At 38.8% G+C, this 19,336-nt stretch overlaps 1 protein-coding gene across 2 annotated transcripts in view; it reads right to left on the bottom strand.

The window, feature by feature from the left end:
• LOC126252748 (pre-mRNA-splicing factor RBM22-like) overlaps window positions 1–19,336 on the bottom strand; it is a 50,808-nt gene that overhangs the window by 9,295 nt on the left and 22,177 nt on the right. For both annotated transcript variants that reach the window (XM_049953657.1, XM_049953666.1), the window contains exons 3-6: window positions 19,244–19,297; window positions 6,602–6,865; window positions 5,525–5,754; window positions 5,116–5,259 (exon numbers count right to left, since the gene is read on the bottom strand). In XM_049953657.1, the coding sequence (XP_049809614.1) occupies window positions 5,116–5,259; window positions 5,525–5,754; window positions 6,602–6,865; window positions 19,244–19,297 (692 nt within the window). The remainder of the gene's footprint in view (window positions 1–5,115; window positions 5,260–5,524; window positions 5,755–6,601; window positions 6,866–19,243; window positions 19,298–19,336) is intronic.

Here is a 19,336-nt window from a genome sequence, read left to right as displayed (position 1 = left end):
TTACCAAAAAATTGGGAAGATTCCAAGAAGATCTAATTTTCTGTGGGGTACCTTGTAGGGAAAGCCTCAGAACGGGGAACAGTAAGTACTGCGAATTTTTCCTCGTGGGGAGACTTTCAAGAGAAATTTCAAGACAAGTACTGGTCTGCCAGTGCTCAAGAAAAGTTAATATCAGATCTATGGGACCCAAAATATAATAATACGTGGGGTACTATATGGAAATAAAGGAAATATTTTGACTGGCATTAAAAAAAACACACACACACACACACACACACACACACACACACACACACACACACACACCATCTCCCAGGGACGTTAACATTCTGAGTTAACGGACGCAGCAACAACCGTTGGATCCCAAGTTGTTTTCAGTGTTTTTTTCCAAAATAGTTTTCTTGCACTAGATTCCTTTAAAATCTTAAACTATTCTGTCATCTATACCCCAGGGACGTTAACATTCTAAGTTAATGGGCGGAGTAACGACCATCGCATCCAGAGTTGTTTTTGGTGTTTTTCCCAAAAATAGTTTTCCTGCACCAATTTCCTTTAAAATCTAGGACTATTCTGTAATCTTATTGCTTAGAAAACCAGATAGGACTGTATATAGAGAACAACTTAAGAGAATCACAGAAAAAAGTGATATCTAGACGAAATAAACTGAATAGAGTATTATATTTGTGGAAAATATAATATGGTGTGACTAGCTGAACAACTGTTATACCGTAGTGTATACATTTTCTATTTTGTATAGAGTATTTTGTACCTTTTACGAGATGTGATATAGATGGGAAGGTTTGTATAAATTTTGAAAGGGGGTGGGTATTGTAGCTAAAAGTATGATTTACAAGAACAGATAAATCATGACTAACATAAAACACACATCCCACCTTTCAAACAACCCTCACAAACAAGTGTGCCTGATTTCCTTCTGGGTCCTCAAAGGGTGAAAGTGGGACAAGTCCGTTCTGCAGGGGATGATTTAACACCAGACCTCCTCCGGCATCTCACTCAAGTACCTGAGGCGTAGGGATCCTAGGAAAGGCGGGTTGGAAGGGTTTCCTGTCTTTGGGGCTATCTTCTTTCTCTTCTTCAATCCTAGCATCCACATGTTTCTTCTTTTCTTACTTCTCATTTGAGGACCTGTCTGTTTTTCCCCTCTTTTCATATTCACAAACTTCTATCGCTGAAGTCGTTCCTTATTTCCGTGTTTACTAGAAACCTAAATCTTATATTTAGGTAAGAAGGCCGAAAAATCAGACTACGCAAACACACATCCACATATACACAAATATAGACTTCTACGCAAACATTAAACTACATAAAACAAAGCCTGTCACGATGTGAGAACCGCCAGGTGTTGTAGGGGAAAATGTGTGTACGTATGGAGATATACACCTACATATAGGAATCTATGACAGTTCTACAGCGAATGTACATAAGAGGTGCACATAAACAAAGAACAGTGGCAGTTCTAAATAGAGATTAGAAGAGGTACAATGAAACTGTGCACAATGAGAGACAAAAGCATATAAGATTATGGAACAAAAATGCTACATAACGAACAACTATAAAGTAGTAATGAATAAAGGATAAATAAAAAAGAGGTGTCAGCAAAGAAAGAATACGAAAGTGGGAAAGGAATTAATCATGTTGACCATTAAGAAACATCATCAGTGTAATAAGTACTCTGATGAATTGAACAGTGGGACGTAAATAGTATATGTAGACATAGTATCTATTGAAAATATAGAAGTTGACAAGTAGAGGACTCTAGGAAGTAAATGATATATTAAAGAATGAATGTGAAGTTTAAAATAGATTTATATATTTACCAGAAGATACTTAATTATGGTATACATAGAAATGTATACTAGGATAATGAACTGTGAGGCCTACTCAGAAAGGATAAGGGGGGGGGGGGGGGGCATACCCAGCATTCACTACGTACAATGGGCATGTGTACCTACGTGGAGGTAGGACGATCTGTGGCCTAAAAAATAGGGATGTTTTGTAAGGGGCGTACCTACCAGAATGAAAAGAGGAAGAGCTCTCATAAGGTCAACCCACAAGCACGGAATATGTGGTGATCCTAGGAGAAGGGGACACACACACACACACTTTAAGTCTTTAGAACGTTAGAGAGTGTGGAATAGTTTGTGAAGGTGTAGAGTGAACTGTGTTAGAACTGTACTTTACCAGTTTAGCTATGGGGTGATATTTAAACTAGTACCATTGCAAATATTTTCAATACGGTCAAAAGAGAAGAAATATTTGGTGGACTAAATCTGGATCAGAATGAGAATTAAGAGGGGGGAAAGAAAAAAAGAAAGAAAGAAAGAAAGAGGATGAATCTAAGGACTCAGGATTAGGATTACATTCAGCAGCATGCCAAGTTCAGGGACATGTGGAAGTCAATAAAAGGAAGAAATCACATAATTGGGAATACAAAGTCTACTACTGCTATACAGCACTACTGATTTTCAAGGTTGGCTAAAGCGTTAATCCCAAGTTGTACAATTTCTGCCAATTCAACTTTTAGAGAGCTGAGAGAAGACCATATTAATGTCATTCAGTATTGTCAGTGCTGCAAGAACTGCAAATTGCAGCAATCAATAATGGATGGAAATATTATTCTTGACTCAGTTGAGTAACTTGGCTCTATGAGTTTGCAGTTCCCAAATGATTCATGTAGACAATAAAATATAATTTTGAGTTAATGGTGATTCATAAAGCAGAAGTCAGAAATAACTGTGCAGCGGGAAATCAAATTGGTGCCACAGAAGGGAACGTTCACAGGTGGCATCAGATAAAGAAAAAATTTTAGAATGCCATTTCTACACACCATACTTTCAGGCGGCCATAGCTGGGAAGGTGTCAATTTCAAGCAGCGGGGTGCTCAGTACATGCAAGAGAAACACAATTAAGGCATCCTGATTACTCGAGAAATTATATGAATGGAAGGAAGATTTTTTCAATTGCATTTGTCACAGAATTTAAAGCAAGGACTGAATGGTGTATGAGGATGAAGAAGAGTGTGGGGCTTGCATTAAAATGCAGAACTGCACTAGCTCAGCAACTTCCCATGGCATACGATGAAAAGCTATTTCCACATCAGTGTCATATAATCATGTATATTAGGGTCATATAGTCAGTCTTAGGAAATGGCATGACTATTTGCTGGGTCACAAAGTAACACCGATAAGAGACCAGTATATTTTGATACGCCGTCAAATGTTAGGCAATGTGAAGGACATAAAAAGTGTTTCTATAAGGACTTCTGGCAATGTAAAGGCCAGAACAACAGTAATGCTTGTCCACTAACAGATGGAAGGAAGCATCCTGCATGTGAGAGTCTTTGTGGGAAAATAGTAATGAAAGAAAATATCCCTGCAGGGCTTATCTTAGATGCAAAGAAAAGTGATGGATGATGTATGACCTGACGCTAGATTATATTTCTTTAAAAACACCTTTATCTACATTTTTTGATGCTAGATTGGTTGAAGATTGTTTGGAACAGAATATCAGGCTCTTTGCTTAACAGAGGAAAAATGTTGGTGTTGGATTCCTTCAGGGGATACCTCACACAGGCAGTTTAGGATCTGACACCAAAGAACAATACAGATCTGGTAATAATGACTGGTGGCATGACCTCACAACTTCAATTAATGGATGTTGTGAATAGACAATTCAGTTTCACTTGGGACAGCTTTACAGACAGTGGCTTCTTCAAAGAGAACATGCCTTCATTCCTAAAGGGAAGGTTAAAGAAACCCTCAGTATCTGTGCTGGAACAGTGCATCCTCACTGCCTGGGATAAAACTGCAAGTGAATCTATTATGAAAGGATTCAGAAAGTGCTACACGTACAATGTTATGGATGGCTCAGAAGATGACATACTATGGGAGAAGTGCTAGAAAGAAAGAAATTCAAAGTACACTTACGAATTAAAATAGTGATGAAGATGATGATGAAAAATATTGATACCACAAAGACAGTAAGCACAGAAGGCATAGAAAATAAAAATTAAGGTAAACCATTTATTTTTGTTTATTTGATTTCTCCTTTCATTACCAAAATGTAGACAAACAATAAATGGTACAAGTTTGGGGATACACTGTATGTCAATAACACAGTTTATTATTCTGGTTAGTCACACTATGTTAAAAATAAAAATTTCTCAAAGAGTCTCTTAAAATAAGGGGATAAGGGTTATCTTATATTCCAGGGGGTAGTATTATATTCGGGTAAATACATTAGTTTTACAACAACCAGGCAGATAAGACTGCATGTGTAAATTCAGTGAATGCTTCTAGTGCAACTTTAATCTGCAAGGATTTAGCTTCCTTTGAATTAACTTTACAGCTCTCTTTGTTTTTTTGCTAACTTTCTAATACTTTGATTGAAATTGGTGAACCCTTCCTATCTCTGTCATTATCAACAGCTGGTTGCAGAGCCACTTTCACATCTTCAATAGTACTAATCCAAGCAAACACTCTGAGTCTGCACCAGTTCTACTACCCTTTCTGACCTGACAATTTCCCAAAAGATTCCATCATGCACTTATCTTTGGAGTTCCTAATAAACAGAAATCCCTCCTCTTGTGCCAGCCAACAGACCACTGAAATATTGGACAAGTTGCAACAAGTAATTAATGCTGGAAATTCCTCAAATTTGCTGTTGATGTATGAGTGTAAAGGAACAACTGGCAGCTTCTATCTAGATATCTGAAACCTTGCCACTATCTGCCATTCATCCTTGAGCGTGATCGAACCCGCACAGTCAAAGATAGGGATACAAAGGAATAACTGAGTTACCTGAGATGGTACAGATGTTACCCCAGGTGCCCCATCATTGTCATAGTCCTAAAACAGCACACTGAAGTCTGTAAACCAAAGCCAACCCATGTTCTGTTTGCTGACAGTGGCCAACTACCCTCCACATGTATACAACAAATACAAATACAGTTCCTTGGTAGCCCCCCCCCCCCCCCCCCGGTCGGTCCTTTCTTTCTTTCTTTCTAAGGGATATTTTATAGAAGAAACATAGATATAAGTGTAAACCAATACAGTCAATGTCAATTTGATGAGGCATTTATAAATTAAGACTCACCACAATTCTTTCTCTGTGAGCTTATCTCCCAGGTTGCCAATGTACAAAGTTGTAATAGTCTTATCTTCTGGTGGTTCTAGCTTAGGCATTGCGGAGGCTCTACGCATAAGTTTTTCTGCAACTGGGTCATTAATTCCATAGTACCTGTTCAAAATTCAAGAATAATTATTTCTGCAATTGTCTTTGGCTACATGCAATTTTTAAAAATGATTTAATCTTGTTTCAACTCACTTAGACATCAGTACATGAGCTCTTGAACTTTTAAAGCCTTCTTCATGAAAACATTTGTACAATGTGTCTCAAATGCATAATTTTTGTTGTTGAAAACTTATAATGGAAAGGTTTTATATAAACAGCAATCATTGATTTGCATAATACCCTAATTTGACTTCAAAGAATGCAAAATTACCTGTCCTTAATATTCTGATCAGCAAGTGGATCATCAGGGTCAGTAGGTTTCTCATGACGATATGGACACTCCTCACCACGCTTGCATTCTCCTTTCACCCAGAACGAGCATATATGTGGCCTATTCCGCTTATAGTAAGGGCTTGTTCGAGCCAATTTCATAAGCAGATCACTGGCTGCTTGTGACTTTCCCACAGCCCCAGCTGGAGTTGTTGCATCAATCTTTCCTAACTGCAGAGCGGTAATAAAATTATAAGCAATTCACAGTAATGAAAGCGATTACAGCTAATTTTAAAAGGGGTGCTAAATAAAAGGTAGCTATTTACTATTTTTCTACTCTAGTATAAAATACTACAATGTTTCTTGAGAACAACAGTTGATGTCGGTTTTACAAAACAAAAACGAAATAGTCGTGCGCATGTGTCTGACAACATTTCTGCAACAAAATGACATGCGAAGAATCATACAGAACACCAAGTCAATTTACAATGAGTGGTTTGTGGCTTTGAATCCTTTATATCCTTACTAGCTTATGAAATGTTACAGCAAAAATGCTGTTGAAAAGAATCAGTACTATCAAACATATTTAAGATAATCAAATATCTAGGTAGCTCTGAGCTCAATGAAACTGGCACACATGCAGTGTGTACAGATTCTACTTAATTTTTATTACTGTTTATACCAGATATACTAACAAAGACTGCACAATTCAGCATGTCAGTGTGTTTGTGATGACCATTGATACAACACATTTGTTTAGATCTGGATCATCAATAAGCCAATAAGATACTGTTGGAATGAAAGCAGTTACATAAAAACACAGCAGCAGTTAAGAACATGGAGGAAAAATGAAAGAATGACAGTATCTGCAATACACTGTAATGCACTATAAACAACAATTATACCAATTTTGGAAGTTTTCTTTTTTTGTGTGTAAAAATTAAAAGTATAGAATGCTGCAAGGTATATCAAGCGAACTGTAGCTTGTGTTGTGAAGAATAGGAATTTAAGAAACAGGCCTTAAAAAATTATCATAGAGTTTCTTCTCAAAATATAATGCTGAACACGCATACATTACCTCCTTATCCATATTTTGAATATAATATTCTTTGTTGACATCTGATCGAGGGAGGTCATCCTTAATACGCAGGGCTGCATCCCGAACTTGAATTGGTAGTCCATATTCTAGATCAAGTAGGCACGTTTGGCAGACGTTCTTCAGCCGACTGCATGTCTGGCACACCTCAGTTTTTTTAAAACGCATGCGTGCTCCAGGGCACCAGCGAAAAACTGTAAATGGGCGTGAACATATCTTGCATTCTTTGCCATATCGTTCCTTTGTCTGAAATATGTTGAATTTCAATTTGTGTAAGATTTTCAGGGTACAGTATAGACAGATAAATTAATTACTTCCGACTTCTGATGTCTCAAGTGATCCTGACAAACAACACTTCAGCAAAAAATTAAAGCAAGCCAATACACAGCAATGAGTAAGTAAAGCAGATATCATCTGGAATACAGATTCAAACACCACAGTGCTTTATCAAACCCGGTTATGTATGGAGTAGTATACCCTTCCCTACATCTCATTCAAGAAGCACCTCACCTGGCCAGTCATTGACGAGACCTATAATCTAACGTGGAAACGGAAGAACTATGCAAACAGGGGTTATCAGTATAAACACTAATGTGTCTTAATCACAAAATAAAGTGAGTCAGGGACGCAAAAGAAAGGAACAATAACGTTTACCATCCTGCCGACAGAGAGGGCATTAGAGAAAGATTGAGCACATGCTCTGACTGGATAAGGACTCTGACCAAGTCCCGTTAAAGGAACCATCATAGCATCTGTTTTGAGTGAACTAGGAAATCACAGAAACACTAATTCTAGAAAGCCAGATGTGTATCTGGATCTCCCTACTCCCATATGCAGGCGCAGCTCAGTAGAAAGATAGTTGTATGATGGACTTCCAAACCTAAGAAATGGGTAAAAAAAAGTTGCTCAACAGAAATAATAAAATATCATACTGATGAAAAGATGTTACTAAAACTTTTCAATATTTCGACATAATACATACTTTTCAACTTTAGATGCGAATTTCAACTGCAGAAGATGATGAGAACAGATGTTGCTGAAATACTGCTATTTTAAGATTTTAGTGATACCAGCCAGCAAGTGCCCAACAATAAGTATTTTTTAACATGCTGGGAGATTCAACATACGTAATGTTTACTTTTTGCATAAGGGATGGATGAAAAAAGTTGTGTTAAATATTTGAATTAATTCACATCATTTATCTGTTGAAATATAAGTTCCTTTGTGGGTCCTTCACTCTCATTCTTAACTTTCTATGTGAAACAGGAGACAGAATCATCAACTGAGAAATAAGTGATGTTCTTTGGAAAATAACACACAAATTTATTCAAAGCATTTCATGAACTGTATGTATGGTAATTATTCTTCACTGCTCCCCTTTTCACAGCCACAGCATCTCTTCCCACAACTATTCCTTATGGTCTCCAACAACTCAACAAGATATGTTCCCAAGCACTGATCCCCACATCTCAGACACTTCCATAAAATTTATATTAATATTAAATGCATTAACCACAAACACTACTGCCTTATAACAGCTGTCACCCACTCCTGGTTGGAAAGTCAATTAACTGGTTGGACGGTTGGTGGTTAAGGAACTAAATAGTGAGGTCATTAGTACCTCAGTACACTGGTAGTGCATATGGAATTAGTGACGTCTGCCACGAACGTGTTCTTATGATGAAAGTGTAGAGAAGTGGTTAAAATCAAGACACTGAAGGCAATACTGATGTCACAGCTGTGAAATAATTTACAGATAATTATGTGGACTGGGCTAGTACTAAGTCAGAGAGGATGAGGGATATTCTAGCATTCCTCTATACGAGAGAAACCCCACCTGCGTCTGACCCCCACCAACCAGATTTAGGACAAAGACTATTACAGAGCAACGAATGCCTTTTAGTCAGGAGATTCAGAATAGTAAAAGTGTGAAGACTAAAAATGTACTGGACATTAGTTGGACAGCCAATCATGAAAACAAGATGAGAGAAATAGGCAAGGCAGCTGGTGGGTGACCTCAGGGCTCTGCATACGACAAGAGCTGTCCCATCCACAGCTGTCTCATTCCCTGATCAATTAGCCTCAAAGTATTAAAAGAGCAAGAACCACTATTCAACAGAGCACAATCCCTAAAATTGAAAACAGGGTGTGGCAGAAAGAGGGGTGACTGTGTCTAAATGCAATTAAAGGCCCAACCATCCCACCATCCCACCCTGCCCTGAAAGTAGAGGAAAATCTTATAACCGAGAATACTGATTTTGGTTGGAGAGATTGGTGAGAAAGAAGTGCTTTCGTGGCAGGGATCGGGAGAAGGATAATAGGTCTTTGACAAGTCCAGCATGGTTAAATTTGGATGCACATGGTTGTCACGAGATTTCTCATGTGAAATTTCCTGATTTCCAGTAAAGTTTTAGCATTTTTCCCTGAAAAATTTTGAGGTCTCAAGAGTAAGTAAAGACACACACGCACTCACGCACATAAAAGGACTTCTGTATTTCTAAATGTGTGAGCAAAAATCTTAAGTACTACCATCCACATTTCTGTTTTTAGACAGAGAAAGCAAGCTAAATGGTATGTTGGTGCTTCATTAAGATAAGTGGTGTTATTTTATTTCAATAAAACGAAGCACATTTGGTGACAAAAATGAGCATTTTGTTGGAGTTGCAAGATGGATTTAAAATACCTTCACTGATTTCAGAAATAACCTCAGAAAAAAGTAGGCCTTTTGAAAGAAGTGTGTAAGCCGGGGAAAAGTTGTGTAAACCAACACTGTAAGTGACTGTCAGTTATTACACACTGTGTTATGTCTATTACTTTACAGGTACTGTGTGGTTTTCTTTCAATAACTACATGAGTATATAGACTACAAATTGCCAGTGACTTGTCACAAATCATCCATACTTTCTAATATACAAACTACTTCCGAAGTGAGAAAATGTACTAAAATAAATAAAATGTCTGTAAAATGGCACCCGTACATTGTACTTGCGGTGAGACAGTCACAATTCCTGATATCAATTGCCTGTGGCCTCTGACCTACCAAGGAGCACCACAGTCCTGGATCCCTGGATGAACTTAAAAAATCCACTACATTAAGCCAGACATGAACATACCTGGCCTGAAGGTAAATCGGTGAGACTAGATCTGATGGGTAGGGCCTGTACATGAATGGGAAATGATGGGCTTCAGATCGGCAGGCCCCATCCATTATATGTACCCACAGAGATGGCCCGTAGGTCTGGCCCGTCATGGAAGTCTACTCGTGCAGCCAGCTATTCATGTGTCACAGACACCACGCTAACAAAATGAGACTGTGGTGAACAATCCATGCACCAGATAACTTGCGTGAATACTATGAGAATCATTACTAATGAGGATAGGGAGCAGCTCACTGTAAAGATGATTGCTGAGGTGCAGAGAGGCGTATAGAAATGCCAATCACACTCTCACAACCAAATTTTTGGCCATAGCCTTTGTCAGAAAATGAGGGAACACACACACTCACACTATCATTCAGACACAACTCATGCATACATGACAGCCATCTCCGGCTGCTGCATCAACAGTCTCTGATCCTCTTATCGGCAGCTACTAGGCTAGTGGCAAGAATACTGCAAGATGAGGGGAGTGGTAGAAGGGGAAGAAGAAGTAAGATTGAGGTAGTAGGGAAGCACCACACATAGTTAACTGCGCTCAGCCGGTGATGATGCATGACATCTCAGTAAATAAACAATTTCATCCATTCAGACAAAAATGAGATTTTCCAGCTTTTTTTCACATTTCCCTGATACATTTCAAATTCCATGATATTCCCTGATTCCAGAACTTGTGGAAAACCTGGTGTAGGGCTAAATGTGGAGCCTTTGGATAGGACTGAAACTTCTGTGGAGCTGAGGTTTTGGTGGAAAGGTTAACGACAGTGTTACAGGGATGTTTCCACTTTGGATTTGATAGAGAATTGGTAGGGAGTTGTGGAGTGATGTGCCAAGTTGAATAGGTCAGTTAGGCAGGGTCTAGATGCTAAGAGGGATGGATAGTGGTGCCCAGAGGCGGGAGTAGGATGTCAGGAGGTTGGACAACTTATGGATGTGGTGTCAGGAATGTTCCTCCAGGTGCTGGAGGTAGGTGCTAGAGGCAAAGTATTCAGAAGACAATGCTTAGCACAGAGGGCCACAAAGAAGGGGCATTTGACCTGAATACAAGCTACTGTACGCAAAGTCTTGCAACCAAAATGTGTGTGTTGCTTGGTACATAAAATAAAACTACAGGTTTGTCTGGTATGACTGATGAGGAGGCAGCACAGGATGGTAGATTCATTATGGAAGGAAAAGGAGGGAGGAGAGCCATGCAGCAATAGTCTCCTTGATAGAGTTTATTGGGAAAGGGGAGGGGAGGGGGGGGGGCATAGCCCACCATATGTTGTTCCAACTCTGAGTCTTATTTGCACCCACGAAGTCACACTTGGTATTGTCAAAGCGAATGTGGTGTGCAAAACGGTTGGGGAGTTCATTCTGTTGTCTATCCACAAAACCTGGACCCCAGAAAGAGAGAACCAAGCAGACTGTATGTGTAAGGTAAGACAGAAGGTCATGAACAGCAGATATCACCAGGTGACGAGAGTAACAATGATCAGTGGCCTGGAGACTACTCAGTGAGTCACTACACGTTAAAATACAATCACAGGAGGCTTGGTCAATAAAATGTAGGGCTCTGTTACTGGCCATCAGCTCTGCTGAAAAAACACTAGATGTTCTCAGCAACGAATGTCGTTCCCGAGTGCCATCCTATTCATGACTTTAGAGCCATCAGCAGAGAGCTGTGAGATGCATTCCTACGGTTAATTCCACCAGAGTGAGGATATCAGAGGATCAATGCCCCTCCATATGCAAAAAGAATGTGATAATTTGTATGAGGAGGAAATTCCATTCCCTGCACCCACTCCAGCACTACACAGACTTCTATTACACCAAAGTACCCACAGTCTTTTTCCCTTCTCCACTTTTCCCCTTTTCTGCACCCCCCTCCCCCCCATTTTCTAACCTCCTGACTGAACCTAGCTGCCCTACCCTGTGACCACATACCTGTTTGCTCCCTCAAGCAGCATTTTACCATCCTCACCCCTACCCTGCTATCTCCCACTCCCTACACCAGCCTCCTCCTTACCACTACCACCAAGATTACTTCTCCTGTGATGCGCAGTTGCTCAGAGTCCAATCTCAGTGGCCAGAGACACTGGTACTTTAGAAGAAGGTCTTTTGGCTGAAAGCTCACATGTTTAGCAGTCTCTGTTGTTCCTGTCTGTGACTCCTCAACATCTCAACTACATGGAGAGCAGCAATCTTTCCTTTTCATAATACTGTTATTATTCCATACTGGATTTTCCATTAAATAGAAAAGGGAAGATATGTACATAGCCTGTTAATTCAAGGGATGCTCAATAAGTAATGCAACACTTTTTCTGAAGCACGTTGGTTGCATTCAGGATTCCAATACACCATGTTACCCCCACTCTTTTGGCTACAAAACCTTGTCTTTTCAACACAATCTCTGTTCAATGTGACAGCAATATGCAACCTTACTGGGAAGGCCCATATTTCACCACTCTACTGGTACACATCAGAGCCAACAACTTGCAGCATCAATAACCACCCCATCATCCACATACTGCTTCCCATGGAGTACATTTTCCATTGGGCCAAACATATGAAGTATGAAGGTGCCAGGTCTGAGCTGTACAGTGATACAGAAAAACTTGGAAAAAAATTCTCTGAGAATTTTAGGTGTGCAGTGGAAGATTGTGCCAAGAAGCTCGTGATAAATTAATGGTGAGCAGTGGAGGGGGTGGGGGGAGGCAGCATACCACAACATTCATATAACTGACACATTTGGAGATATTAAAATTAAAATTCTCGAGATTTCCCTGACTTTTCCAGGTAACATATAATTCCCTGAGAATTCTAGGCTTCCTAGAAGAATCACCACATTGTAACAGTATAATAAAGCTTCGTTAGCTCCTCTCTGATGTGCAGATTTGTGAGGCCTTGCATTATTATAGAGAAATTGGTTTGCATTTTTGTGTTGACGAACACGCTGTCCACATATTCCAACACTGTAGAAGTTACAGCTGTGTGCAGCCAGCTGGCACAACCTTGTTGGGATGACGGCAGATGCCTCGGCCAATGACTCATCATGCTTTTGTTCACTCCAGGCATTCTGAAGCACCTGCGAATATCTGTGACGCTCTGGTTTTCCACATATAAACCTCAATGACAACTCTGCTTGGAACGCACATCTGTTGTAGATGCTATTTTGAAGGCTATGTATAGCGCTGCCGCCTATCACAATTTCATTAAACTATAGGGGCCGAAGTGGGAATATTCCATGATGTCCCAACAAATTCCAAATTTTTTCAACCAAAACTGGCTGAGAAAAAAAAGTTTTGCATTACTTACTGAAAGCATCTTATAGTAATTTCGTGTGGCTCAAGGGCTCTAGCAAGTCTTCCAATTAGACAGCACTTCATGTCCATACTGGACAACATTGACTCCATCCATGACGGTGCATGGGCAGCATAAAATGCATGAACCCCAGAAAAGCAAATGACAATAGGTCACACAATCATGACAATGGTGTCTTGGAGCGAGGGAGCAGTGAAGGTCAAGCCAATACTCTTGATCATGTAGCAACAGGCCATGCTGCGAGAGACATTAGGATAATGAAACCAAATATAAGCAACTTGACAGAAATGACTTGCACTTGCCTGCAAATAGATGGTGATAACAGCAGCACAAAAACAAATACGAGCCACGCTATTGAAACAATGAACACAGTGTGAGAAACCCTCACAGAGAAGTGAGCTACGAGTGACAATATCCGAATCAATCTATTAGTGAACATCGTATCAAAATCCATACAGTATTTCCTCAGATCAGCCTTCACAGAGAGAAAAATGCAGCAGGGAACTTTTAATTTATAACGTATGGCTGATTTCAAGGAGTTCTGAACTTCATCATCAGATGCAATGTCATGGTTTTCACAATGGCAGGAGACTTTAATTCATCATAGTTCAGCCCATTTGCATGAAATATTTATAATTTATATACACAAACTTTGCTGGTAAAACATAGCACCTATCAAAATCACTACAGCAGTTCCCGAGATTAGCCTGAAAATACACACAGAAATCTGGCAGGGGACTTCAACTTCTATATGTATAGAAGAGAATGGAGCAAAAGACAGATGTATACAAGAAGACAGATTGTACATGGAAAACAATGTTGGGAGACTTTCTGAATTCCTATCATCCCAACTAGAGTGCGCGTGAACAGGACCATAACTACTGACAACATTTTTGTTCCATTTTCATTACTAAAGCAGCATTCCATTAGTAAAAGATTTTATGGCCTTTCACACCATTATGCAAAAATTTTAAGATTAAAATGAATTTGGGGCGTGTGAACTCACACCCATGAGCACTCACAAACTACTTAGAAATGTTAATCCAGTAGCAACAGACTTTTTTTAAACGTCATTAAAGAACAAGAATGGCAAGATATTTACGGTGCCTGCGACACAGATGATAAATATGATACTTTCCCTCTATTAGTACATTTAAAACAGGGTACTAGAACTAATAAGCAACCTGGGTGGCTGACTAATGTGATAAAAGTATAATGTAGACAACATAGAAATTATATCAAAACATTAGAAATAATCACAACCGAGTTGCAATAGCCCATTACAGAGGTTCATGTAATGTGCTTAAAAAAGTCATTATGGAGGCAATAAGCATGTGGTATGCAAACAGAATAGCTCATTCTCTGGACAAATTTAAAGCAATACGGTCAGTCATGAAGGAACTGTCTAGCTGGTAGTACAATGTCAAAGACATAAAGCCAATATGTAGTAAAGCTGTTTTTGTTACTAATAAGTCAGACATACATAAATTATTTATCAATCATCACTTTCTGGATAGGTGAATCAAATAAAAACTGAGTTTCCACAGGGAATCATATACCCATCTTAGAAACAGGATTTGTAAATCTGCTAGCTGAAATACAGCTTCATGATCTTCTAACAAGTTTCACAGATATGATGGCGTAGCCAGCAGGATACTAAAACACTGTGCCGTTTATGTTAGCCCTGTACTCAGCCACATCAGTAATTTTTGTTTTAGGAATGGTCAGTTCCCCGAATGATTATAGTATCCCATAGTGAAACTGCTTTATATAAAAGGAGAAAGGCACAAAATAGACCATTTTAGACCTAATACTATCCCATCAGTGTTTGCAAAAGTTATGAAAAAGTTCTATACATATGGGTAATTGATCATTTAAGTCCACACAGTTTGCTGTCAAATGTTGTTGTCTTCAGTCCAGAGACTGGTTTGATGCAGCTCTCCATCCTGTGCAAGCTGCTTCATCTCCCAGTACCTAATGCAACCTACATGCTTCTGAATCTGCTTAGTATATTCATCTCTTGGTCTCCTTCTACAATTTTTACCCTCCAATACTAAATTGGTGATCCCTTGATGCCTCAGAACATGTCCTACCAGCTGATTCCCTCTTCTAGTCAAGCTCTGCCACAAATTTCTCTTCTCCCCAATTCTAGTCAATACCACCTCACCTCATTAGTTATGTGATCTACCCATCTAATCTTCAGTGTTCTTCTGTAGCACCACATTTCAAAAGCTTCTATTCTCTTCATGTCCAAAATATTTATCGTCCATGTTTCACTTCCATACGTGGCTACAATCCATACAAATGCTTTCAGAAACGACTTTCTGACACTTAAATCTATACTCTATGTTAACAAATTTCTCTTCTTCAGAAACACTTTACTTGCCATTGCCAGTCTACATTTCATATCCTCTCTACTTCGACCATCATCAGTTATTTTGCTCCCCAAAATGCAAAACTCATCTACTACTTTAAGTGTCTCATTACCTAATCCAATTCTCTCAGCACCATCCGAGTTAATTCAACTACATTCCATTATCCTCATTTTGCTTTTTTTGATGTTCATCTTATATCCTCCTTCCAAGACACTGTCCATTCCAAGTCCTTTGCTGTCTCTGACAGAGTTACAATGTCATCGGCGAACCTCAAAATTTTTATTTCTTCTCCACCGATTTTAATACCTACTCCAAATTTTTCTTTTGTTTCCTTTACTGCTTGCTCAATATACAGATTGAATAACATTGGGGAGAGGCTACAACCCTGTCTCACTCCCTTTCCAACCACTGCTTCCCTTTCATGTCCCTCGACACTTGTAACTGCCATCTGGTTTCCGTACAAATTGTAAATGGCCTTTTGCTCCCTGTATTTGACCACTGCCACCTTCAGAATTTGAAAGCGGGTATTCCAGTCAAAATTGTCAAAAGCTTTCTACAAGTCTACAAATGCTAGAAATGTAGATTTGCCTATCCTTAATCTATCTTCTAAGATTAGTCGTAGGGTCAGTATTGCCTCACATGTTCCAACTTTCTACGTAATCCAAACTGATATTCCCCAAGGTCGGCTTCTACCAGTTTTTCCATGCGTCTGTACAGTATTTGCCTTAGTATTTTGCGGTCGTGACTTATTAAACTGACAGTTCGATAATTTTCACATCTATCAACACCTGCTTTCTTTGGGATTGGGATTATTATATTCTTCTTGAAGTCTGAGGGTATTTCGCCTGTCTCATACATCTTGCTCACCAGATGGTAGAGTTTTGCAGGGCTGGCTCTCCCAAGGCTGTCAGTAGTTCCAATGGAATGTTGTCTACTCCCGGGGCCTTGTTTCGACTTAGGTCTTTCAGTGCTCTGTCAAACTCTTCACGCATATCATATCTCCCATTTCATCTTCAGCTACATCCTCTTCTATTTCCATAATATTGTCCTCAAGTACATTGCACTTGTATAGACCCTCTATATACTCCTTCCACCTTTCTGCTTTCCCTTCTTTGCTTAGAACTGTGTTTCCATCTGAGCTCTTGATATTCATGCAATTGCTTCTCTTTTCTCCAAAGGCCTCTTTAATTTTCCTGTAAGTCTTATCTATCTTACCCCTACTGAGAACCTCTGGTTCTTTCAGTTTACCCAGGTCCCATCTCCTTAAACTCCCACCTTTTTGCAGTTTCTTCAGTTTTAATCAACAGTTCATAGCCAGAGTCCACATCTGGCCCTGGAAATGTCTTACAATTTAAAACCTGCTTCCTAAATCCCTGTCTTACCATTATATAATCTATCTGAAACCTTCTAGTATCTCCAGGGTTCTTCCATGTATACAACCTTCTTCCATGATTCCTGAAATACGTGTTAGCTATGGTTAAGTTATGCTCTGCGCAAAATTCTACCAGGTGGCTTCCTCTTTCATTTCATTCTGTCAAACGCACAGTTTGGTTTTGGAAGTGGTTTTACAACTCCCCCTCTGAATGGGCTAAACTGAAGGCTGTGAACATTACGCATCTTTGATTTATCAACAGTGTTTGGTTGTCTTGATCACAAAATATGCTACTGTTTCATATGTCTTCTAATATGACAGGTGATCCTAAAATATTTCTGTTTGATGACACTAACTTGGTAGTGAGAGATATTAGTGCAAAATAGGTAATGTATCAAATAGTACACTTCATGAATTAAAGGAAATAAATCAAAGCTAAATCACAGTAAGACCCTGTTTTTATAGTTTCTAACACAGGATTCAGCTAAAACTGACATTTTGATTACACAGACTGGGCATGTTATTAACAAGTGTGAACAATCCACATCCCTATATATTCAGATAGGTGGAATGCTGTCGTGGAAACCCCATGTTCAGGACTTGGTTCAAAATCTGAATGCTGCTATATTTGCCATTAGTACAGTATCTGCAATAAGTGATAGTCCAACATGAAAATTAGTCTATTTCGCTTATTTTCATTTGCTTTTGACATATGGCATTATATTCTTGGGTAGCTCTTTGCACTCAAAGGGTATTTTTGGCCCAGAAATCGACAGTATGAGCAATATGTGTTGTAAATTTATGAACCTCATGTCAACTCAGGTTCAGAAGTTTGGGAGTTCACACACTGATCTAGCATTAAATACTTTCTCAAATGTCATTTTTTGTCCACAATATGAGCTTATTTCCAAGAACTAGCAGCTTTCACTCAGTTATTATTAGGCAGAAATTCAGCCTGCATTTGGGTTCACATGTTGTCTTCGCCTCTTGTACAGGAAGACGTACAGTACTCTGCTGAATCCATTTTCAATGTGCTACCACAAGAATATAAAATATCTTAGTAGTAATCCTAGCATTTTCATATCTAAATTGAAGAATTTCCTTGTAGCTCTCATCTTCTATTTTGTGGGGGAGATCCTGGAAAAAATTTAAGCAAATTTTTGTGTGATATTGATAATTATGCTAATATATTCCCAGCAACTTCTTGTGTGCAAAAGATTTTATTTTATTTATTATGAACTTTTCTGGTGTTATTTCGTGTACTGACTTCTTCCATGACCGTGAAGACTGATTCTGCAACTGAGTTCTAGGGAACTAGACATGTAAATAAAATAAACAAAAATACATTTCTTGTGGCAGAGTTTTAGGCCTATTTTTAACCAGGGCAATACTCAGTTCCTATTCACTCACATATTCCACATTGTGACTATTGAAAAGTGGATACTATTTTTGCTGAGGCTCCATGGTCACCCTGTATACAGAGAAAACAACCTGCTTTGCCAGTCACTGTGTCTAGAGGTGGTCCAGGAATTTTTTCAGTCAATTCTGTCCCATGAAGCAGATCTTGATGCTTCATTTGATGGTCACAACAGATGACAATTTGGTCAATGCAAAATACCTTGAAATGGTAAAGATGAACTGCAGTGCAGTGTATATCTCAAGTAAACTGTACAATACATTTTACTTTTCTGGGTGCATCATATCTGACTGCGTGTAATACAACATGGTAGAGTATGAATAACAAAAAATTAATATAGGTGGATGTCGTATCAGTATTTTTGCTGCACATGTGACTTACTATTTATTACTTATACTTTTGTGCATTCTATCACAGTGATACAAAATCACTTTTGAAAATTGTCTTTTCTTTTCACATCAATTAAAACTGATATCAAGAAATCTCAGTTTTTATTTATGTATGTATAACTTATAATTGAGGTATGTTTTTGTTTGAATCGTAAATGTGCCTACACGTGAATGGAGATTTTCTGCATGATAACATCAAGTTCATTTGACAAATTTATTCAGAAGTCAGTTGAGAGAGGCATGTTTCCTTTTGACTGTTTTAATGAGAAACTGAGAACTTCTAGCCTGGCATAATCATATTTAAGATCTCCACGCACAGTATTCACAGCATGCTGTCAGCATTGACAGAATTAAAATATCTGAAACTTATTTGTAAACACAGAAGTAATTGCTACTAGGGCGACAAACTGAAATAAAAGAGGAAGAAAGAAAAAATGAGAGCAAAAAAAAGTCATCAATAACAGCTTTGGCCATACTAATGATGGTGAATTTTTAATAAACAATAGCAATGTTAAAACAGAAGAACAGGAAGACTACAATCAATACAAAATGGTTACAATAAAAGTGCACGTAGAGAGATTAATGCAGCAAGTCAATGACACTGTATACTCACCATTCTAATGTATGGATTATCACCCAAACATGTCTGGCACAGGATAGGGAAGTCCTGCAAACCACAAAAACTGCATCAGAAATAATGTCAACA

Source organism: Schistocerca nitens, chromosome 1 (genome assembly GCF_023898315.1).
Source record: "Schistocerca nitens isolate TAMUIC-IGC-003100 chromosome 1, iqSchNite1.1, whole genome shotgun sequence".
Classification (NCBI taxonomy): domain Eukaryota; kingdom Metazoa; phylum Arthropoda; class Insecta; order Orthoptera; family Acrididae; genus Schistocerca; species Schistocerca nitens.
Note: the sequence above shows the minus strand (reverse complement) of the source record. Positions and strands in the feature narration are given on the sequence as shown.